A 24,353-nucleotide genomic window follows, 5' to 3' on the forward strand; every position below is an offset into this window, starting at 1 on the left:
GAGGAGGCTCTGAGGAAGTCATCATGTGTCCAGACAGGGCGAAGGTGGGGGGACAGGAGATGGATAGGAGAGAAATGCAAGGGATTGGAGGGAGAGGGAACGGGGTGCAGAAGACAGGGAGGCCCTGAGTCTGAAGGATAGCCAAGACGTGTTACAGGTGCGGTGCAGGGAGAGGGAATGGGGTGCAGGAGACAGGGAGGCTCTGAGTCTGAAGGATAGCCAAGACGTGTTACAGGTGCGGTGCAGACAGCGTGCAGCAGTGGGTCAATCTCTAAAATGTTTATTAATGCACACACACCAATATCTATGTATTTTTAAAATGTGTTGTTTTTTATGCATTTGCCAGCAAGGCTATGCATATGTGCGTGTGTGTCTCTGTGTCTGTGTGTGTGTCTGTGTGTATATGTGTCTGCGTATGTGTCTGTGTGTATGTGTACATGTGTTTCTGTTTCTGTATGTATATGTGTGTGTCTGCGTGTCCATGTGTTTGTGTGTGTCTGTGTGTATATATGTGTGTGTATCTGTATGCATTTGTGTGTGTCTCTGTGTATATGTCTGTGTGTGTGTGTGTCTGAGTGTGTTTGTAAGTCACTGAGTTCAGGGAGTGTGGCTGCCTGCATCAGGTAGTAAAAGTCCTGAGTCTCTGAGCCAAATGTTTTCCTTTCTGTGAGTGGTGGGGAATACACCTAATTTTGTCAGTCTTCTTAGAGAGGGTAGGCACAATCTTTGGTAGAACTTACTATGGAATCATAGGAGCCGAATGTTGGTGCGTAAGGCAAATTTGCATTCAGATGGGATCCTTGGCACACCTAAACTTCCCACTCATCACATTTCTTTCATACACAGACTGCACCCTACAAATACAGTGAACTACAGTTTTGGTATCTGTAGGTGCCTGGCTGGACCTGCTGGTGGACCCAGCCCCTGCATAGCCAGGCCTCTCACCTCCAGTGCAGGTGACACCCCCCACCCCTGCTCCTGGCAGAAGCTCAGCCCCACAGGGCCCTGCTGCTGAGTGGCCCTGGGCTTTGTGCGCTGCCCTCTCTGATGGGGCCTCCTGCTCTGCATCCTGTCCAATGCCCTACCCTGCTTGCTCGGATCCTGAGTCCTGAGGAGGATGGGGTTTAGTCGGTTGGAAGGTGGTGTCATCCTCCCTCTCCAGGCAGTTGCGCTCAACCCTGTGAGCTGGATACAAACCCCAGGTCACGCGTTAACCTCGGGTGCCCCCTATCGAGGCAGCACTCAGGCTCAGCATCTTCGTGGAAAAGTCAGTGCTCTCCCAGGACTGTGGCTTTCCTGGGCACAAAGAGGGGCACAGTGGGGGGTCCTCCTGCATGGTCCAGGACCCCAGAGAGCACCTTGCAGGGGCTGAGCCAGAACTCATCTACAGGCAGGCAGCTGTGCGAGAGGTGCCCAGGAGGCAAACAAGGGCGGGCACCGGGATGAGATACGGAGCAGGAGCCCTTGGCGGAGAGGGCAAGGCACATGGCTCAGGGCAGCAGGGTCTTGCGGGGATGGGCTCCTGCCAGGAGAGGTGGTGGGGGTACCGCCTGCACTGAGGGGCGAGAGGCTGGCTGTGCAGGGGCCAGGTTGGATCCGCCCCACTCCACCAGCAGGTCCAGCCAGGTACCCACAGATGCCAAAACTGGACTTCTCTGTATTCCTAGATTACATCCTGCATATGAGAGAAATGCGATGGGTGTGAAGTTTAGGGATAGAAAGAGCCGTAGCAGAGCTGCAACTACCCTGATTAGGAGACGGACCTGACATGGTCACTTTGCTTTGCTAGGCCTGGGCTCCCAGCTGAAACTCAGGGAGGACATTCTGGATTTGGTCAATAATGGGGACCTCTCCGTGGCCACTTGGAAATGCCATACCACAGGTGCCGTGACCACAGCAGGGCTTCCCCGAGCCTTCCACGCCTTGAGGCTCACTGTCCCCAGACAGCCCCAGTCACCCACCCTCCACCACTCTCAGCTCAGTCACAAGCACACCTTCTTCTTCCCGCCTTAGAGCTCAAAACACACCCTTTACCTCCCCTCCCCACCTCCTGGGGTCCCGTGTGAGTGACCGTGCCTCAGGGAAAAGCCCCTGGCTGCTGCGCTGGGTCACCCCACTCCACCCATCCATTGTTGCTTGTTTCTCTTCCCCAATATGCAAGACATGGTGCTCCCTGCCCAACATCTGCTCATCTTTGGTGTCCTGTGTCCAGTCCAGTGCTTGGCCAGTCACCAGTCCCTAAGTAAAGGACTGGTTCAGAAGAAAATGAACTTCCTCTCTTCTCTCCCTTCCCTTGCTCCCTTCCCTCTTTCCTTTCCTTTCCTCCTTTCCTACTTCCCCTCCCTTCCCTTTCCTTCCTTTGCTCCTGGCCCCGGAGGTGGGTGGTGGCTTGATGTCTTAGGTCCTGGGGAAACTACTCTGAAAAATGCTATTCCAGCATCTGTCCTTCTCCACCGAATCCACTGGTGCATCCAGGAGCCTGGCTCAGCCCCTGCCCTGCCCACCTGGCCTCCCAGTTGAGGCCAAACACAGCAAGCTGAGGGGTGAATGTGATCAGAGCATCCTAGAGACTCCCCCAGCTCACTCCTTCCCTTGCACCAGTAGCCCTGCAAGCTCCACCCTCACACTCAACTTCCTGCACGGTCAACTCGGGATTCTGCAAGGAAGAGACACCTGTCACAGCTCATCTACTTCATCTTGGCATCATGTTACAGAGACTAAACAAAGTGGGCACTAAAATGGAGCTTAGCAAACAAGCCACCTGGTTCACTCATTGTGCAAAGAGGAGGCTCAGGGCCTGGAGGCCAGCAGAGGGTGCCGTGATATGAAGGCCAGGATTCCTCCCAGAGAGCCTGGGGCAGGTGGGTTCCAGGTGGGCAGAGCCTCCCACATTGCCTGGAATCCTCATGGACAGAACCACACTAGCTCACCACCCTCCAGGGCTCTGGCATTTGTGCTTTCAGCAGCCCTGGGTCCCCCCAAGTGCCCCAGCCACCTGGGGCCCTGGAGGTCATAGATCCAGTGTGCGCTGTCTTCTCAACGCTGGGGAAAGTGACCCCTTCACCAGTCACAGCTGTGTTTACTCACCGGACAATTTTACATCCTACTTGGTGAAATGAATGTCATTATCAATTTACATTGGTCTTGAATACAAATGTCTAAAGTGTTTATAGAGCAATTAAGTCCAGTGACATTCATGTCGTCTCCCCGCAGGCTAGGGAGGGACACTGTTGAGTGCACAGCTGCTGCAGCTGCTGCCTGGTGAGCTGGCACAAAAAGCCACCTGTGTCCATCACAGGCTCATGGGGGCCTGGCCAGGCTGCCCTCAGGCCTGGCATCAGACCCGCCAGGGTGCAAATCCCCATTCCCCACTCAGTAGAGGTGTGACCCTGGGCAAAGCTTCTTCTTGAAATTCCCTCTTCTGTGAAGCAGGCATGGGTCACAGATTAATGCCTCCCACCAATGCCCACATCTGAATCCTGGAAGGTGTGCATACCCTGGGCTACCTGGAAAAGGGGACGGAGGTTGCTAAACAGCTCCCGTTGAGGTGGGAGACCATCCTGTATCATCCAGGTGACCCCACAGACCACGGGCACCCTTCAGAGTGGAAGCAGGAGGCAGGAGGGCCAGAGCCAGAGAGGGAAGAGAGAGGCATGAAGATGGATGAGGGGGCCAGGAGTCAAGGAAATCTCCCCTGAATCCCCTGGAAAGAACACAGCCCTGCCGATGCCAGTGAGGCCTCTGCTTGATGTCTGCCCTCCAGAACTGTAAGATCATCACCTTGTGTGACTTTTAGCCCCATGGTGATTATTTGTTACAGCAGCAAAGGGTCTCCAATGCTGATGGCATCTGCTGCATGGGACTGAGGAGGGGAGTCAGTGGAACCAAGTGTGGGGTTTGCACACACCCAGGGTTCCACCCAGTGGTCCCTCCCCTCCCCAAGGCAGTGAGCGGCCCCTCTTCACTTCTTACCCCAGGGCTCCTGGTCCTCCTCCACCCCTGGGAGGCACTAACAGGAGACAGCCAGGCAGGAGGAAAGAGGCCGGCGTTTGTATTCCCTCTCTCTCCCCCACCTCTCCTCCCTCCACCCCAGACAAAGAAGCCAAGGGCCCCAGCTCCAACACTTCCCACCAGACTGCACCAAATGTCCCAGTAAAGTAACAGGTGGCCGCCCCCTCCGCGGCCAGGGCAGGCAGAGCAGGCCAAGGTGGCCGGGCTGCAGGTGCACAGCCAGATGGCAGGGGAGTTTCTGCCGTCTCTAGCAAGAGAGGGTTCAGCTGCTGCAGGGGAAGACAGTGAGAGAACCGTGCCTCTGATAGGCCTGTGAAATGTGGGCACAGGTGGGAATGCCACAGCCAGCACCCTCCAAACTGAAGTGTCGGTAAGATCCCCGAGAACGTCATGGCATGGAACGGATGGGGGTAAGGGTGAAGCCTGGCACTTCTCATTTTCCTCCAGTTCTACTGGCATTTATTCTCAACTAACAGCACAGTTACTACAGCTATAAAAAATCTGGTTGCACTGCAAGGTAATTAGAAAATAATTCAAGACTTCGCTCGAATCCTTCAGCAGTGCTCACAGAATGAAAAAGCGGTCTCTTCCCTTATCTGCGGAACGACGAATGTCTCAGCACTTCTGGCGGTGCTGCATCCTGCATCCCACAGCTGCCCGGCACAGTGAGCCACAACTTCCACGTCTCACACCCCCACTGAACACACATGCACACACAGACACACACGCTCACACACACATGCACGCCCCTGAGACCTAAGAGCAGTTAAGTGTGGCAGTCATTTTACAAAATTCTTCTATTTCATCTGCCTCTTGAAAAGTAATGGGTGTCGACTGAAAGCGTAATTGTCCCATTTCAGACTACGAATAGGTATGGATATATTCACATCGACAACGACTGATAGTTGAACAAAATGTGAAAAGCAAAACTCTCCACCCAGAGCCATCTCCCCTAGAGCTTGTTTTCATCATTAGGGTTAAATATCGGAGCAGCCGCGATGAACGTCGGCCAGGGAGAATGCCAGTCACTCCTGATGGCTGCAGGCCATCAACTCTGCTCCCTGATCATTAATTAACCCTCCAGAAATATCTCCTGTCCTAATTGTTTCGCTGCAAAGCTCTCCGAGTGCATTTTAGGGAATTAGAAGTTGTGCTCTTACACATCAATTCTACTCTGGCAACCGGAAGTCGAGAATCGAAGTCATTTGCATATCCTTAAGATTCAGGTTAAAAAAAAAAAGACTGGTTGAAGACAAATCTCTTCCTCTCTTTATATAAGGAGGGAAGTAAGATTAAAAATCGTTTCATAACTACATGTAATTTTGTAATCACATGTCTGTCTAAGTAGAGTACTTAGGTCCACCATAATAAAATGGGTATCAGACAAAACACCATAACATGCTAAATCTAAATTAATCAGGTATTTCTGGTTGTAAAACCTTAACTCTCTACTTTTCAGAGTGTAACATGAGATTCTTGTTAAAAGAAGGAAACAGAGCATCGAGCTCTGAGCCAGGTAATCCAGGTCCCTGTCGTCCACCCACAGTCCTGGCGAGCCCTGAGACAGCAGGTGGCCCAGTGGGGGTGTTTGCAGACGCCTCCCTACCTCTTTTCAGACCTGACCTGATTTGGTCCAAACAAAAGAAATGAGACAGAAGCTATGCAGTGCCTTTAATAAGTTCATTTCTTTCTCCTTACTACCAATTCTTTTGGGGAAGAAAGAAACAGCACCCAATTATCTACAAGAATGCAAGCTAAAGAAAGGACTGCCAGGGTGATCTGCCAGCGTGATCTGCCTTTGCCAAGCAAACAAAATCATCGTTAGGACAGACTGTGCCTCAGTGTTTCTTGTGGGGTCTGAGTGCGTCCTGATTTCCCAAATCGTGCACCATCCTCTTGTCCATGAGTAGGAACCTTGAGAGGGTGCTTTCTGTAATGATTTTAAAGCACCCTTTCAGGACGTACAAGGCCCCCTTTTAATAATGAATGTGGCCTGATCAAAGGAGGAAACACACCGCCAAATTCAATCTTCACTGTCCCTAAATACAGCGACGGTTTACAGATTCAATTCCATACGCACCTTGGAGATTTTTCTTTTCCCAACATGCTGATTCAGTCTCTGGAGAATGCTGTTACTATTTTCAGTGGAGTAAACATTTTAAACGTGAGATGTCTCAATCTTAAAAGACTACCATCATGTCTCTTACTATGGTTAAAAATTCTGATAAAACTTTTATAATACTGTCTTCTAAAGCTTCAGTCAAATACCTCTGGATTTGACATGAAGTGTGAATGCCGTCATCTAGTATTAGCCCTCAGTGATGTGAAATTAAAAATGCCACTAGGAACCCAATAGAATTCCACACAGAACTAAAACAAAGAGCCAAGCTCCCATTTTACCAGCCTAGCCTTGCAGCCAGGCGTCTCTGCCTCTCACGTTGGCGGAGAGCTCCTGCTCTCAAACGTCTCCAATGGAGTCAAGACTGTTTGACTCCACATGCTCTGGGAGGAGGGCTTTCCCTAAGCAGCAGCTAATAAAATATGTATTAGATCTAATCGGAAAAGATCCTTTGTGAAAATGCTAAAAGTTCCTCTCTGTTTCTTGGCAAAACAAGATTTACAGGCATCGTCAGAAACAACTGCCTCTGCCAAGCACCCCATTCCTCTACGGCTGAAGAGAATCTCTTGCCCCGTCCGTGACCAGGGTTTTATCGAATTGAGGCATCCATCCAAACACAACAGCAGATCAATGTGGTGCAAAGGTCTAAAGAGAATGTAAGGTGGAAGAAAATACACTCCCATCTGTGTACATCTGGTCTCTCAAGGGGCGTTCATAAGACATTTGGAACAAGAGTAAAATGTTGGGTAACAGTGATGCTGGATGGAAGCTTCGAGGGGCTGATGGAATGAATGACCGTCTCTGCATTAATCACCTTACATGATGCAAAAAGACAGTCAGAGCCGACCGCTTGGAAGGATCAAGGTTTCTGCAGGAAGTGCCATAAAAACTTGATTACTACATTCTGCAATTGTGCACAGGATTCCTTAACAGTCAATTTTCAACATAACCAAGAAGAAACATGCTTTCACTTTACATTCATTAGAAATAAGCAGCTTAAACACTTCAAAGGAGATGTAAATAACCCAGTGCTTAGTTACTTGCTGGTGCCTCCAGCTTGCGTTTGTGGGGCGGGTCCTCAATGATCCTGTTGAGGTCTCCACGGTCCTTCAGGTCCATGGGCTTCTCCCAGACAGACAGGTGCATCGTTGGGTTGAAGAAGAAAACTCGGTCATCGCCCGTCCAGACCACACACCTGTTTGAGTGGAAAAACTCATCTCAGTGGCTCTCGGAGACACTTAATTAGAAAGTCATTAGCATGAACTCTCACTGAAAAAGCCCCTCAGGACTGAAATCCACGCATTTGCAAAGCTTGTTTACGGACAATATAAATGTTAAAGACAAAGCCTGACTTTTTAGGGGGCCTTATGGATCTGACTCCTTTGGTTAACAGGTAGACATTCTTATCACCAGCCTTAGACCAGGAAGAACACCAACATTCAGAAAAACCAAGCAGCTCCTGAAGGTCACATGCAGGCAGAGCTCTCTCCAGCCCACCAGCTGTCTCTGCCTCAGTGAAATTCCATTTCAGATGCAGAGCACTCTGGGGCACCTCTGGCCCCGGTTCCGGCAATGGAGTAATTTGGAGAGTGGCTCCCTACACTTCCCCAGTCGAGCTCTGCATGGCCGTCAAGCAATGCGCATGGCCACAGCTCATTACCCTCCCACAGCAGCAGAATTAAAAGGGCTGCTTTCATCAGCAACCACAGCCCCGGTGTCCTGCTCATTTGTGGATGAGCAAATAATGAAGATTTGTATTTTCATATATGGAAACTGAAGATATCTAAAAGGGATCATGTGCCATTTTTAAACCCCTTATCTGTGAAAGGTTATCAGAAAAGATTAAAAAGAAAAAAAATGAAAGGAAGAAAAATAATGAGAGGGAAGGAAAGGAGAAAAGTCCCTCCCTAAGGAATGTGGGTCCCGGAGCCTGCGGCATATGGAGGTGCATGGAAGATTCTGCACTCTGACACTCTGACCCCGCACTGTCCCCATGAGATAAAGGCCAGCAAGGCCAGCTTGGGCTCTGGGTTTATCCCGTAAGTGGTATCAGGGTGCTGTAGAGATTGAGGCCTGTGCTGGCACCAAGGTCCGGTCTAGGTGTGGACCCCCTGGGAGGTTCCCCTGGGGCAAGCTCCTTCCCCTCTCGGCCTCAGCTTCCTGCAGTGACCTCAGAAGGTCCCTCTGGCTCCACAAGCCTCCTGGGACTTTTCAAATGTGCGGGAATGAATGGGTGAGAACACCCACGTACCCACCTCTAGCTATTGACTTCCCTCTGAGGGAGGCCCCGGACCTGTTGGGGTACTGTTGGGCACTGCCTGGGTCCCCAATAGCCCACTCACGCCTCACTCCGGCCAGCCTTGCACAGGTTCTGGAGGAGCTATGGATTTGTGTCAATAGAAGCCACTCTGTTTTGCGTGGAGAAAATTACTCCACACTTCACTCAGCCAGGCACGTTCCATGGGCCAGGCATAGGGCGCAGGGCCTGGGGCCCTGCATGTCGGCAACCCTGGGCAGACCAGGACCCTCCCCAGAAATGGCCCTGAGAAGATGTGCTGGGTCCACTACTCAGCCCAGCCACGTTCATGAGTGTGGGAGCCAAAATGATGGCCCCAAAGATGTCCATGTCCTGATCCCCAGAACAGGTGTGCATCACCTTACATGGCAAAAGGTCTGTGCAGATGGGATTAGGATCCTGAGGTGGGGGAATAGCCTGGGTCATTCAGGTGGCCCCAAGTGTAATCACAAGGGTCCTTCTAAGAGGAAGGCGGGAAGATCAGTGAGGAAGAGATAGGAAGATGGAGGCAGAGGTGTTTCACACAAACACACTCATAGAGACACACACACACATACACACAGACACACAGAGACACACATGCACACATATACATATACACAGAGACATACATATGGAGACACACACATCAACACACAGACATACAGAGACACACACGCACACATACACATACACACGTGCAGATATACTCACATAAACACAGACACACAGAGACACATGCACACATATACACACACACAGGGACTCACATACACACAGAGACACATGCACACATACACACACACAGGGACTCACATACACACAGAGACACATGCACACATACACACACACAGGGACTCACATACACACAGAGACACATGCACACATACACACACACAGGGACGCACATGCACACATATACACATGCACAGAGACACACACATGCAGACACAAACACACACATAGACACATACACACACACATGTACACGTGGACACACAGAGACACACGTGCACACACACACGGAGAGAAAGATCAGGAGATGACTCGCCTTGAGGCTCAAGAAAGGAATCACGAGCTCAGGGTTGCAGGGGCCTCTGGAAGATGGAAAAGGCAGGAAACAGACCTCTCCAGAGGCTCCAGAAGGATTCAGCCCTGCCCACACCTCGACTTTAGCTCAGTGATACCCGTGTCAGACTTCTGACCCTCCCAACTGTAAGAGAATCAATGTGTGTCACTGGAGCCCTGAGTCTGCAGGAGACAAATCAATGGGCTTCCCCCTCGGGGCCACTCTGTCCTGAGTGCCAGCATCTGGGAGCCCTGACCCAAACCCCAAGTGTTGTGCCTGGAGGCCTTGGCCACAGTCAGCCTGGTCATTCATGTGGGAGAATATGACCTGCCCTTCTGCCTGGCAAACTCTGCAGCTCCAACCCTGCCCTTGACCTACCAAGTGACCCTGAGAAGGTCGCCTCCCCTTGCTGGTGGCCTTATGCCCTCAGCCCTTCAGGTGGGGAGTGGAATGGGAATTTGCTTTACCTGGACAGTCCACCCCACTAGGGAAGTGGACCAAGATAGAGAGTATCACACTCCCATGCCAGGCCCTGCCCTCAGGGAAGGCAGGCACTGCCCAGGTCCATGCCGGAGGCTGGAAGATGAGGCTGGCCAACTGCAGCAGACTCCATGCCCAGGTAGCTAGATCCCTTCCTGCTCTCAGATCAGGCAGACCCTTGTTCCAGCAAGCCCAGGTCAGGGATACCTGACCTCTGGGGCCTGCAGGGAGGCTGTGGGTATGCATTTATGGTGCAGAACCCAGCTAGCATAGGCAGTTTTTATTGAGTCTAAAGCTGAAGGTAATTACACTGTGCTATAAATTATGCACAATTCAGCTACTGCATGAACTCTGCAGACAGCGTGGGCCAAAAGGGAACATAAGCCCAGGGCAGGGACTGACTCCTTTCCTCCAGACGCAGACCTGGTGATGGCCTCCTCCCCAGGTGGAGCTGTGAGTGAGTGGGCCACATGCAGAGCCTATTATTAGCTCCCCACGAGGCCTGGGCTCTTCGGGAACGGTGAGGATGTGGATGGTTTTACTACTGTGACACTGGGCTCTGTCTCCCAGCACCCCTCTTGCAAGGAATGCAGTTAGAGTCATTGATGAGACCCGATTGCCAGCAGGAATGTAGGGAGTGAGGAAACCCTGAGCCCACCTCCTCATGCTGTATGTCTCATGCCCAGTGTGTCAGGACCAGAGCAAGCCCAGCTCTGGCCCCGCATGGGCTTCTGAAGCTTCCATGACTAGACAGTGGCTGGAAAGGCAGCTCCAAGCCTGAAGCTCCCGGCAGCAAGAGGGCCCATTTCTAACAGTATTGCTTGGAATGTTTTCTCATGATGTTTTGCTGCAACTGGCCTCAGTGGCAAATCCTAGAAGCATCCTTGGCTCTCTGTGTTCCTCTCTAGCCACTTAAGACTTAAAACCTGTTGTGTAGACCCATGAAGGTCTCCTCAGGAGCCTGACCTCACCTGGAGAACACAGAACAACTTACTGTGACCTGGGTACAGCAGATGGACCTGTTGACCACCATGTTTCTGGCAGGAGGCCATCCTGCCCCCACGGTTCTACGCACACCAGTGATCTGGGCATAGCACCCCAGGCTCCAACAGCCTCACCCAGAGCTGGGGGGATCTGTGTGCTCCTCTAGAGTCACTGAAGTGTGGGGATGCTCAGCCAAGGGCCAGATGCTCACTGAGGCATCTCCAGTTCACTAAGAGCTGCTAGGTGCAGTATCAGGCATTCATACTGCATTCCACAAGCAACAGGGCCATGGGAAAATTATCTGGAAGCCAGAGGTGTTGGGACACAGGCTCAGACTGGCTGAGTGGTCTCATCCAATCCCAACCCTCCCACTGGCTTGGGGAGCTTTCCTAACCTGGGAACTCACCAGCTTTCCTGAACACCCGGGGTGAGCCCTGAGCCAGGTGAGGGCCAGAGGACAGGGGGAAGAAGAAGCTGAAAGAGGTGAGAGGATGACCCATGGCATGGCAGGGACCAGCAAGAGCTCTCTTCTGCCCACTGCAGAGTTTAAGAGAAACAGGACTTCAACTTTGGGCTCTGATAGCACATGTGGATCTCCTGTTACCCTGCACTAGGCTGAGGGCGGGTCAGTGGCTGTATGAGTCCATTCTAACATTGCTATAAGGATATACCTGAGACTGGGTAATTTACAAAGAAAAGAGGTTTAATGGATTCACAGCTCCTCATGGCTGGGGAGGCCTCAGGAAACTTACAATCATGGCGGAAGGCACCTCTTCACAGGGCGGCAGGAGAGAGAATGAGTGCCAGCAGGGGAAGCTCCAGACACATAAAACCAGCAGATCTCATGAGAACTCACTCACTATCACAAGAACATCATGGGGGAAACCACTTCCGTGATTCAATCACCTCCACCTGGTCCCACACTTGACACGTGGGCATTCTGGGGATTACGATGAGGTGAGATGTGGGTGGGGACGCAGAGCCAAACCGTATCGTTCTACCCCCGGCCTCTCCCAAATCTCACGTCCTTTTCACATTTCAAAACCAGTCATGCCTTTCCAACAGTCCCCCAAAGTCTTAATTAATTCCAGCATTAACCCAAAAGTCCAACTCCAGAGTCTCCTCTGAGACAAAGCATGTCCCTTCCACCTATAAGACTGTAAAATCAAAAGCAAGTTAGTTACTTCCAAGATACAAATGGGGGTACAGGCATTGGATAAATTCTCCCATACTAAATGGGAGACATTGGCTAAAACAAAGAGGCTATAGGCCCCACACAAGTCCAAAATCCAATAGGGCAGTCATCAAGCCTTAAAGTTCCAAAATGATATAATTTGACTCCACATCTCACATCCAAGTCATGCTGATGCAAGAGACATGCTCCCACAGCCTTGGATAAGTCTTCCCCTCTGGCATTGCAGGGTACAGCCCCCTTCCTGGTTGTTTTCATGGTCTGGTGTTGAGTGATTGTGGCTTTTCCAGGTGCATGGTGCAAGCTGTAGGTGAATCCACCATTCTTGGTTCTGGAGGACAGTGGTCCTCTTCTCACAGTTCCACTAGGCAGTGCCCCAGTAGGGACTCTGTGTGGGGGCTATGACCCCACATTTCCCTTCTTCACTGCCCTAATAGAGGTTCTCCATGAGGGCTCTGCATCTGCAGCAAATTTCTGCCTGGACATCCAGGCATTTACATACTTTTGAAATCTAGGTGGAGGTTCTCAAACCTCAATTCTCAACTTCTGTGTACCCACAGGCTCAACACGTGAAAGCCACCAAGGCTTGGGGCTTGCACCTTCAGAAGCAATGGCCTCAGATGTACCTTTGCCCCTTTTAGCCATGGCTGATGCTGAAGCAGCTAGGAAGCATGGCACCTTGTTCCAAGGCTGCACAGAGCAGGGGGACCCTCCTAGCGCCCTCCAGGCCTGTAATGGCAGGAGTTGCCATGAAGGTCTCTGACATACCCTGGAGACGGTCTTCCCATTGTCTTGGTGATTAACATTTGGTTCCTTGTTATTTATGCAAATTTCTGCAGCTGGCTTGAATTTCTCCCCAGAAAATGGATTTTTCTTTTCTATCTCATGGTCAGGCTGCAAATTTTCCAAACTGTTATGCTCTTCCTCCTCTTGAATGCTTTGCCACTTAGAAATTTCTTCCACCAGATACCCTAAATCATCTCTCTCAAGTTCAAAGTTCCACAGATCTCTAGGGCAGGGGCAAAAAGCTGCCAGTCTCTGCTAAAGCATAGAAAGAGTGACCTCTACTCCAGTTCCCAACAAGTTCCTCATCTCCATCTGAGACCACCTCTGCCTGGACTTCATTGTCTTTATCACTATCAATGTTTTGGTCAAAGCCCTTCAATAAGTCTCTAGGAAGTTCCAAACTTTCCCACATCTTCCAGTCTTCTGAGTCCTCCAAGTCGCTAGGAAGTTTCAAACTTTTCCACATTTTGCTATCTTCTTCTGGGCCCTCCAAACTGTTCCAACCTCTTCTGTTACCCATTTCCAAAGTTGCTTCCACATTTTCAGGTATCCTTATAGCAGCACCCCATTCCTGGTAAGAATTTCCTGTATTAGTCCATTCTCACAATGCTATAAGGAAATACCTGAGACTGGGTAATTTATAACGAAAAAAGGTTTAATTGACTCATAGTTCCACATGGCTGGGGAGGCCTCAGGAAAGTCACAATCATGGCAGAAGGCACCCCTTCACAGGGTGGCAGGAGAGAGAATGAATGCCAGCAAAGGAAATGTCAGATGCTTATAAAACCATCAGAACTCATGAGAACTCACTCGCTATCATGAGAACAGCACGGGGGAAACTGCCCCCCGATTCAATTACCTCCACCTGCTCCTGCCCTTGGTACATGGGGATTACAGGGATTACAATTCGAGGTGAGATTTGGGAGGGGACACGGAGCCAAACCACATCAGTGGGTCTGGGCGGGTGAATTCATTAAGGGGTCCTGGGCAGGCGTCAGTGTTAGTGGGCCTGGGAAGAGGTGCAGCAGAGTTGAGAGTCCCACTGAAGCCTCCCAGACACTAGGCTGAGTGGTGTATGAGGATGCTAGGTGTATACATCCTCTTCTAGCAGACGGAGGAAAGGGCAGGGCTGCCTGGCTTAGACTCATCTCCAGTCAGGGCAGCAGGACCCACCTGAATTTCCCCGGATGTCCTACTTTCCACAGAAAACCAAAGCACATTCACCAAAGGCCAGGGCAGTGTGAGGAGGCTGGATTCCCTTGCTCCTCTGCTGGGCCGCTCACCCTAAGCCCCAGGTGCTCATTCCCTAGAGAATCAAATGCACTGAGACTCTAGAAACCTGTGTTCCAGAGTCCTGGTGGAATGCTCCAGGTGGCCCTATCCACTGGGCTTCATCATTTTCTCATCGACTTTCTGAGGGATTTTCCCAGCCGGCCTCCAGCTTTGCTGGTAACTTAAGAAAGAGCTTTACATTTGGGGACTTCTATTTACTCAGCCAAATTTTCCCCAGATCCTAGGCCAGTGTTTGTTGTAAGTGCAGTGCCTAGGGATGCACTGACTCTAGGTCCCTGGTTCTCAGACGCTGAGACGCCCAAGGTGCATCCCCATGCTGGGAGCAGCCAGCACAGCACCCTGGAATGCCCCAAAGTGTGAGGAAACAGCTCCCAATTCCCAGCGAGGAGTGGAGCTAATTAGGACTTGGTAAGAGATTACACCCAGGAAGAGGCCGAGCGATGGCAACTAACACGCCACCCATTTACATCCAGGCCACAAAGAGCCCAGCTCCTGAGCCCTGGGGAAATGCATGAGCTGAACCAGAGCAGCTAGCTGGTAAATAAACACAGTCCCCCCGGAGAAATCCACCCATCCACTCGTTACGGTTGGCTTCCACTAGACAGAGCCAGCTGTAACACGCGGAATTGATTTTATGTACCATTTTATGCCCATTCTAAGTAATATGCATGTGTTCCCCGCCTTTAATCACACTTTATAATTTCTGGATACCTGCCATATTCCCTCTTCTCTCTAACTGTCTTCATATCCCAGAGGATACAGTTAGTGCATCAGAGTTATTTAAGTCTGGTTCAGTACATCCACACCAAGCAGCCGCAATATCTGAAGACCCGGGTTTCACTGAACGAACACTGAGGCTGTTGCTTTGTTATATGAAAGGATTCCCACACTCATCCTGCAAATAGCAGGACCCCAAGCTTCAAAATCAGCTGGCTGGTGGGGAGGGAATGCATCCCTCCCAGTCCCGCACTGCACAAAGTCTCTCCCTGGATCCCTGTCTCCATCCATCTTTCACCCCTGAGTGCCCTGTTCCAGGAGCATCCTGGGGCATGGACAGAGCCACACACTCCCTACGGCCGGGCCCCCGGGGCTGAGCTCTCAGAATGAAAGGGCTGCGCCCAGTGCCCTTTGCCATCTTCTCTTCCTCTTCTAGTCCCTCCCCACGTTTTCTGGGGTTTTGTATCTGGGAAGGGCCCGACCTGGGCAGGACTGAGTGGCCCAGGCCCATCCACCTGGCAGCTGTGTGAGGAACTAGGGCTTATAAGGACTTCAGGAGGAGCGTGTGGAGACCTCCCTCCCGCCTTTCTTCCCTCCTGAGTAGGTTCTCCAGCCCAGCTGTGTCTGGTCATGGTTCCCACCACCATCAACCCTTAATTCGAGAAGAAGGTACAGATATGCAAGACAAGGACACGAGCATGCACAGATGTGCTGTTCTGGGGCTGCAGGGGCAGCCTGGGCCAGGCACCTGCCAAGTGACTGTGTGGCCTCTCCGCTTCAAGCCGTGGGACGTCTTGCTATCCTTTCTCAAGTTGATCCGGCTAGTGACGTTCTAGACAGAAGGTGCTCCAGGCACTGGTGCCTGCTGCACGGTGAGTCCAGGAGCCTGGGGACATGACCTCAGCCTCCCAAGAGCACAGGCTTCCCTACTTCCTCCTTTGAGGTAAAAAGACACCAGGAAATAGCGCCAGGGAGAGACTGGAAGTGAGACGGCGGATAAGCTGGGTGAGGACGTCCCTGTACTGCACCAACAACCGAGGCTTCTTGGCTGAAAACAAAATTCCCCTTGCCCTGGGCTTAGGTGTCTGTGCTCCTAAAGGCATCACTGTTAACTTCTTGGCATAACGCTTAAAAGATTTTACCAATCCATCTTTAGTTATTTCACAAAAACGGATTTTGTCATTGTTAAATAATGAGCCGCAGGGAAAGACCATTCCATAGTCATGTTGAGCCGAGGCCACTCGGGGCCCTGCCAGCTCTGTCCGGCCTTGCAGCGCAGACGCAAGCCCCCGGAGTCTTGCCGGGAGGGCAGCCTCTGGCCCAGACCGCCTCTGAGGGCACAGGTTTCTGCCAAGAGCTGGGCTCCACCCGGGCTGGGGGCTGCCAAGAGAGCCTGTCTTTATGGAGTTGGAAAGGGGGTGTCACCCTGCTCTTGCACCCAGCAGAGTCCCAGCTTTCTTTAAACCCAGGGACTCATCCGATTTCTGATCTCCCCACCAGTCGCCAGTCAAAGACGGACAGAACTGCTACCTGCCCCATAGAGGCAGGGGGCTGACAGCACGTCCAGGAGTTGGTGGCTGCCTGGGGATGAAAGCAAGGTAGCCTGAGGACCAGTGAAAATCAGCCCAGAGGGAACTGGAGGTAGCACTGCCCATGGCCCACCCCCCACTCCACGAGCTGCTCCCTCCAGACCTCTCAAATGTGAGCTAAATGGCAGCTTCCCCACCAACTCCTCCTCCCTCACTAAACCACACTGACATTTACTTCAACATTAGAGTCCCCTCCTCGACAAGTGACACCTCCTGTCCCTTCTCTGACATAATAAAAGGCTCAATTATGCAAAAGGACGGAAGTGACATTTAGTTTCTCTTAAGTACTACTTAGTCAAGGAAGACCGATGCGATGTCCCTCAGCCTAGCGAGTGCAACTGCAAGTCAGGGGACGGTGCACGGGAGAAACTGACTCAGTCTGATGTGACCGAGCCCCGCATCTCTCTTAATCACCACAATTTCTAATCACCTTTTTCTTCTTGAACATCATCCAAATGTATGATGTCTTGGGAAACTTTTCCTTTCTTTTTAGAAAAGTTCTACCAACTTCATCTCAGAACATGATTTTGACACTAGTTTTTCAAAAGTCAAACATGCTCAATACCTGTATTTAGAAAATCCAGAGAAACAATTTTTAAATGTCATGCCCAATAAATAATTATGAACTAATACAAAAAGATGTTACCCACAGGTACTGAAATACAAAATGAAGTCAGAATTAAGGACAAGTCATTAACGTAAAATCAGGAGAACCAAAGCCTACCCCTGGGATTTGAAAATACAAAACAGCCCTTTGAAAGATGCTCACACCTACAACAGCTCACAAATCACATTTCTAGGATGGTGTCTGCCCGCAGCTCTTACCTCTTCAAGGCAGAAATGCAGAATCAGCCGCTGGCTTTTGGACTAGACACATTTACTAACATCAGAGGAATGCACCATACTCACTTTGATAATGTGCCCCATACTTCTTACCTTTCAATGACTTTTGCCTCTTAGGATAAAACGTGAATCAGCTTTGCTAGAAAGTGGCACCTTCTGACACTGTCAGCTTCCTAAAGTGCACTTTCATATCTTTCCAAGCCATCTTAGAAAGAACTTTGATCTGTGCTATTAACAGACCATGACGTAAGACCTGCAATGTAGCAATCTGAATTTTTTAGGAAATAATATAATGTTAAAACCAATATTTAATATATAGTTTTTAATTTCACAAAAAATAGCTAACTACTTGTAAATCTATAGTCTTTTAAATAATTTTAAGATGCTGATTAATCATAGTTTTTGACATTTATTGTCATTTAACCCAAAAGCTATGGATTTTACACTTTGTCGAGCAATTACTGTTGAAATTTTCCCATATCATCAACTCTCCAAAAACCTTTATATTGCCAGTAAGTGGGAGTGGTTTAATTCCCTCAAAATTACTATTTGTGTCTAAAGCCAAATTGCAAAAAAAGAAGATACAGAAATTCCTAAGGAGACTAAAAATAATGCTATTCTACTGTTAACATGCCTGAACGTTTAAAGAAGAAGATTTGAAAAAAAAGTAGTTCAAGTTCCATTGCAACTATTACCATGACACCTTCTCTAGAGGAGGATGGGATTTCACCTTGTATGAAAGTAAACGCACTGTCTTCATCTCCTTCATCCTCCTTAAAATACCATGCCAGGGACATGGTATCCTTAAAACTACCCAGCAGGAGAATGCGGAATAGGTTTTCACATAGCAGAGTTGGCTACAGAAGTTACTATGAAATTCCACACCAGTTTTAATGGTTAAACTGGCCCAGGCCATTAGACAAGAGTGGGTAGATGGCCCTTCATTTTCATTCCCGTCAGGGTGCTAATTTTCCATTTCTCAAGTGCTTAGCATTACATTAATGCTTTCAAGGAGGCCCTGCATCTGGCCACCTCTAGGCAGCGAGAACAGCAGAGAGACTCCCACATGGTTAAGAATAGCTAAGGATGCCGCCCTTCTGCTGCTGGCATTTCGTATGGATTCACTGAGCTCTAGCAGGGAGCACCAGCTCCTGCAGCGAACTGGAGAAACATCACCCTCTGCTCTTACCACTTTTAAATCAGTTTCTACCACCTCATTGCTTTCTAAGATGCTTTCCCAAGAGCAGATGCAAATCAGAAAAATGCTGGAGGAGTTTCACCTTCGAAAGTGAGTTTCTTCCCTGTAACTGCTCCCAGGAGATGGAGGGTCTTATTCACTCTGCTGTCTTCTCAAACACTCCATTTCTCAGCCCCAGTTTTATTCAAAATGGATTGAATAACTACATGAAAAAGTTAACCAAGAGTAAGACTAATTTGATTTTTGTTGCAGATGTGTTGAGTGGATTCCAAAACTCCTTACCTCCTTATCATCCCAATTCCAGCTGCCCCCAGATGGCTCTGTGATATGCAAGAGGAACTCTTTCTGAGAACACTTTAGCCCAGCCTGCTTGGCTGGTCCACCTATGTGGAACCTTCTAGTAGCCAGGTTTCCTTAGAGGAAGGTTGAGGTCTATACTTACATAGACAGCGGAGCTAATTCTGGGATCTGGCCTGAGCTGGCAGCCTGGACCACCACCCCTGCCTGGCTGAAGGTGGCCTGGTCTCTGACTGCCAAGCGGACCATTGCAAAGAGGATGCGCGGTCATGGGACAGACAGAAGGAGATTCCCTGAGACACGGGCAGCAAGCTCTGGGCTTGGCCATGAGAGAGAGGAGAGTCATCCGGAGCCATCAGAACTTCCTCTGCTGCCGTGTCTGCTAACCCTCCCACCAGTTCAACTGACAGTGCTGGTGGGGTCCCCCAGGTGACCCTGAACTGGCCTTCTAAGACCTGACCCCTGCCCACCATCCTTCCCACCTACTTCCACTGCAGCCCCGAACCCCAGGCACAAGACCTTTTCCTGCTTTACACTCGGCCAAGATGACCTTCTGTGGGGCAGGCAGGTTCTCACTCGCGGTTGGGGGCCTCAGCAAGAAAAGGGGCAGTGCGTCCTGGGGAGAGGGCTCCTTTCTGTCAGCTCAGGGCAAACAGGCAAACCACACTGTGCCCTGCCAGCCATGTGCCAGAGCCTTACAGAGCACTGTGGGCTTGACCTCTCAGTCTAAGCATTCCATAGCTGAGATGAAGACCAAGGAGCTCATCTATTTGGGCAGGGATGGGCTGTCGTGCTTCTGGCAGAAGCTGTCACTGAGGCCCCTCCCCAATGCCTCCTTAGTCCTGGGGGCTCTGCCAAGCTCCTGCTGAGACCCCCTGTGGTCTTCTTAGAAAGTTCAAGGCGGCCACAGTGTCTGAGACATTCTCTGTCTGGGTGAAGACACCCTTTCTAAGCATGGGTTGTTTCAAATGGGTGAGGGAAAATGAGACAGATGACAGAGCCCTACTCCTGTCCCTGAAGCTCCTAGTGTGTCTCCGTGAGGCCCTGGCTGACTCAGGGGAAAGGCTGACTACTAGCAAATCTCTATAAGCGAGACAGCAGCAGATAATTCAGCTAATCAAGTGAAATAGGCATAGACCCACCCCCCAACCCCACCCCACAGCGGAGAGAGCTTTTCCTAGGTGCAGGTTGCAGTGTGAGGAGAGAGTGCTGTTCCCATGCCTGTGTGCATCATGCTGACATGAGTGAGGATGTTACATCACGAGGCACACAAAGCCCTCTGTGACAGAGCACACGGCCACGGGAGAAGTTGAGATCTGGAGTGACCCCCTCACTCTGCAATGTCGAGGGTGCCTCCACTTTTAAGGATACGTGTGAACCCACCCTCTGAGGTCTGGTGGCGGTCTGCCAATACATCCTTATTCCAACAGCTGCTCAAACAAGCCTAGGCTCTCTCTCCATTCAGGTGGGGCTGAGGTTAGACTCAACACGAAACGAGACATGCAGTGAAGCATCAGCCACCTCTCCATCCCTCTATGATACTGCACAGGTCCCAGCAGGCAAAGCCTAGATCTGATTCAAGCAGTGTGCTCCCAGCATGAAGCTTCTCCGTCCACTTGCAGGTGTTAGCTCCTCTTGTAACACAGGAGGCGCCCCTGGGGCTCCCTGGACATTTCCCTCTTGCCCTCATGCTTGCCAGTTAAAGATGACATGGCCAGGAACCCACACTGCACCTCCGCCATAGTGGCACCAGTCACTGTGCAGACCACGTGGCCAGGAACCCACACTGCACCTCCGCGGTAGCGGCACCAGTCACTGTGCAGACCACGTGGCCTGTAGGTCCCGTGGGATCTTGGCTGTCCTTCCTTTGTGATCCCAGGCCCAAGTCCTCACCCACCTCTCCTCAAGCCCGTGGCCCTACACCCTGCCACTCCCTCTGACCGCAGCCGCCCTTACCTCCCATCCCCAGCACCCCCCATTCATTCCCTCATCTGCAAGTACCCCGGGCTTAGCTGCTCCACGCTCAGAAACCCACAAGGACCTACTAAGTCCTCGTCCCGCGTGGGGTCTGCCCTCCCTGGTTCTGCTCCTGTGCCGAACCTCGACTGCCGCAGGGTGTGCTTTCAGGTGCGATCACACAGCAACCAACAGACTCCCTCACCTATCCACGATTCATCGGCAAAGACCCATGACTGGGAGGGGAGCGCAGCAGCCAGGGAACTGTTTTGATTCGCTGGATCCCACGAAGCCTTGCTCATGGTAACACAACATCGCTGGAGAAGAAAGCCGCAGCTTTCACGGTGAGAAGGCTCTAGCGCTCGAGGTCAAGTCTTCTGGATCCCTGCAACCCCCCAGGGGAGCCTGGCGGAAGCTGTGTGAGGAGTCCACAGGGTCTTGGGGAACGTTTCCCAGTCCCTCAGTGCGACGCGCGGCAGTGTGCCTGCCTTGGAGACATCGGAGAGTTCGCTTGTAGAAGCTCCCAAACAGTCTGTGGCATCGTCAAATGGACATGCAGTCATGTGCCACGTAGTGACATTTCTCTCAGCCACAAACCGACCGCACATACCATGGTGGTCCCGTCCGATTATAATACCGAATTTTACCATACCCTCTCTACGTCTGGATGTGTTTAGACACACACATCCCCATCACCGTGTCACAACTGCCTCCGTGCAGTCAGCACCACGCGGTCTGCAGCCCGGGAGCCACGGACTACGCCATGCAGCCTGGGCGTGCGGGAGGCCGTGCCACCAGGCCCGTGTGAGCGTACCCTGTGACGTGCACAGAAGGATGTCAGATGCCACTGCCCGAGAATGCGTTTCCAGAATATACCCCTGTCGCTAAGCAGCACAGGGATGTATATGGTCTTTGTTCCAGATTCCAGATTCCTGACGCAGAGCCTCCCAAACTCTTAGAATTTCCTGAGCAAGGACAAGTCCCTGACCATGCCTGAGGCTGCACAAAGGAAATGACTTCAGGACCCCCTGAGTAGCTTCAGGGAGGGTGCTGGTCTCCAGAGACACCAGCTGCGTGACGGGAGGGTTGCCACTTTCAGCCCTGCCCAACCCTCTGAGTCCTCTCACTTGGCCGATGATTTCATCAGTCATGCCTATGTAGTTATCTCTCTGCTAAAATTCTAAAACAATGAGGTTCCGAGTGCTTCCAGGCTGGTGAACACTGCGGCACTGGGAGGGTGGCTCGGGGGAGGCCCAGAAGCTCAGTCAGGTCCATACCTCACCCTGGGCACTGCTTCCACTGGCTGCTCCTGAATGGTATCCTTGATAAGACAAATGTAATCCTAACTAAAGTGCTTCCTGAGTTCTGCGAGTTGTCCTAGCAAATCACCACTGAAGTGGAGAGGAAGTCATGGGAACCCCAAATCTGTGGTCAGCTGGGCAGATGTATGGGCAGCTGGGGGACCCCATTTGCAGCCAATGCCTAAAGCAGGGCAGCCTGAGGGACTGAGCCCCAGCCTGTGGAGTTTGACACTAACTCCCACTAATTAGCATCAGAATTGGGTTAAACTGTAAGGGTTGGAGAACGGGTGGTTGGAAAACAGCATAATATTAGTACAAGGAGGCCTTACCCTGAAGCACTCCCAGGGTGCAGAGGAGCTTTAGCTACAAATGGAAGGCTGGAGGCGCTGGGTGCCTGCCACCGACACTGACCATGGCATACAAGGCAGGGGTGCCAGTTTGTCCAGATTGGAGCCAAGCTCACCCTAAAAATCAGAGGGTCAGGGGACAGCACAGCAGGCCCGGTCATCAGGGACATGCTCACTCACTATGCAATCCTGGTGGGGGCCCTGCGCTCCTTAGCCGGCTGCTTTCTGTACCTGGCTGGCACATTGAGCTGATACAAGTGGTTGCTATTTCTGTTCTTTAAATTAGCTGTTCCTCCCAGCTGTATACTGCACTCTCATCTTCAGGCTTTAAACTTAATTTTTACTGTAATAACCTTTTATTCTGCTTCCAAATGACTCCATTATAAAAGGGCATTTTAAAAAACCAAAGACTGTGGCTCCCTCGTGGAGGGTGTCTGGAGTGTGGCATACTCCGGGAGCAGATAGCCACGCAGGGCGACAGCGAGAACAGGCACGTCTTTAATTAACAGCCATTCGGTTACGATTCTTCTTGGAGTGGAGGGAAAACAGATCTTTTGAAGCGTAAGGCATTCTACACTTTCTTCAGCCACTGCCTTTCGCTGATAGACATGCAACAGCATTATCATTTTAATACATATGCACAAATAGATCAGAGCAGGATAGCTCATCACTTAAATGCTATGTTTTTCTTTCTGCAGAATGTGACCACAGTGTAGAATTATACCTGCCAGGAGCTGCAAGTTCATTTTTTTAAGGCACAGGATGCCTGAGAAACATGCAGTGAGTGTCTCTTTGGTGACACCGGGCAAATGCCAGGACCAGACAACGCCATTGTAGTGGCTCTTGAGCTTTGGGGTGTCTTACCAGGGGGATCCGGGCACCGGGGTAGAGGCCACTGGCCTGTTGCCTCTGGCTGTGCTGTCCTCTCCTCCTCCCAGCATCGGTGGAGGTTCCTTTCAATAGAAAGAGACAGGAGAGTGACTTTTAATTTTAAACACTCATCTTCAATTACAAGCAAGGAAGGGAGAAATAAACAAATCTCCTACAGGCAGGCTGCTTATCGTAGCCCCGAGATAATGACCTCAGCACAGCAGTGCCTGGGCTGGGAGGTTCTGCCGGGAACACGGAATCAATGCAGAGCAGACGGGGTAGAATCACCCGGACAAAGGCAGCCCTCATTGTCCCAAGCTGTCTAAGATGGTCAGAGGCAGCCAAGAGAGGGCATCTGAGGTCTGATGTTTTTGGGACAGAAAATCTCACTGGCTTCATCCCCAGAAATGAGCTGACCCGGCAGTGGGAGTCACTGTGCCATGAAAACAACAGCATTTAGTGGTAGAGAGCCTCAAAGCTGGGGCTGCCACATCCTGGTCCCATTAAGGCAGGAGGAAGCGACAAACCCATATTCCTCAATAATGACTGCCACACAGCGTGCGGTTCCTTCCCAGGCTCCCGCCTTTCCTGACCATCCAGCTGGGGGCAGGGCTCATGGGGGCTGTTTTGCATCCTGGGGATGATTCTGATTCTGATGCTCGGTTGGTCCACATTTCCATTAAGAAATAAGAATGTCTGAAATTGAAATGCCGGGCGCAGTGGCTCACACCTGTAATCCCAGCACTTTGGGAGGCCAAGGCGGGCGGATCATGAGGTCAAGAGATCCAGATCATCCTGACCAACATGGTGAAACCCCGTCTTTACTAAAAATACAAAAATTAGCTGGGTATGGTGTGCGCACCTGTAGTCCCAGGTACTCGGAAGACTGAGGCAGGAGAATCGCTTGAACCTGGGAGGCGGAGGCTGCAGTGAGCCGAGATTGTGGCACTGCACTCCAGCCTGGATGACAGAGTGAGACTCTGTCTCAAAAAGAAGGGAAGGGAAGGGAAGGGAAGGGAAGGGAAG

General features: G+C 51.0%; 1 protein-coding gene across 1 annotated transcript in view; it reads right to left on the minus strand.

The window, feature by feature from the left end:
- The window catches only part of TCERG1L (transcription elongation regulator 1-like), a 227,564-nt gene that overhangs the window by 51,694 nt on the left and 151,517 nt on the right, over positions 1 to 24,353 (minus strand). The window contains exons 7-8 of the mRNA XM_011941987.1: positions 23,322 to 23,410; positions 7,171 to 7,325 (exon numbers count right to left, since the gene is read on the minus strand). Of these exons, the coding sequence (XP_011797377.1) occupies positions 7,171 to 7,325; positions 23,322 to 23,410 (244 nt within the window). The remainder of the gene's footprint in view (positions 1 to 7,170; positions 7,326 to 23,321; positions 23,411 to 24,353) is intronic.

The sequence above is a fragment of the Colobus angolensis genome, unplaced genomic scaffold, assembly GCF_000951035.1.
Source record: "Colobus angolensis palliatus isolate OR3802 unplaced genomic scaffold, Cang.pa_1.0 Scaffold204, whole genome shotgun sequence".
NCBI classification, from domain to species: domain Eukaryota; kingdom Metazoa; phylum Chordata; class Mammalia; order Primates; family Cercopithecidae; genus Colobus; species Colobus angolensis.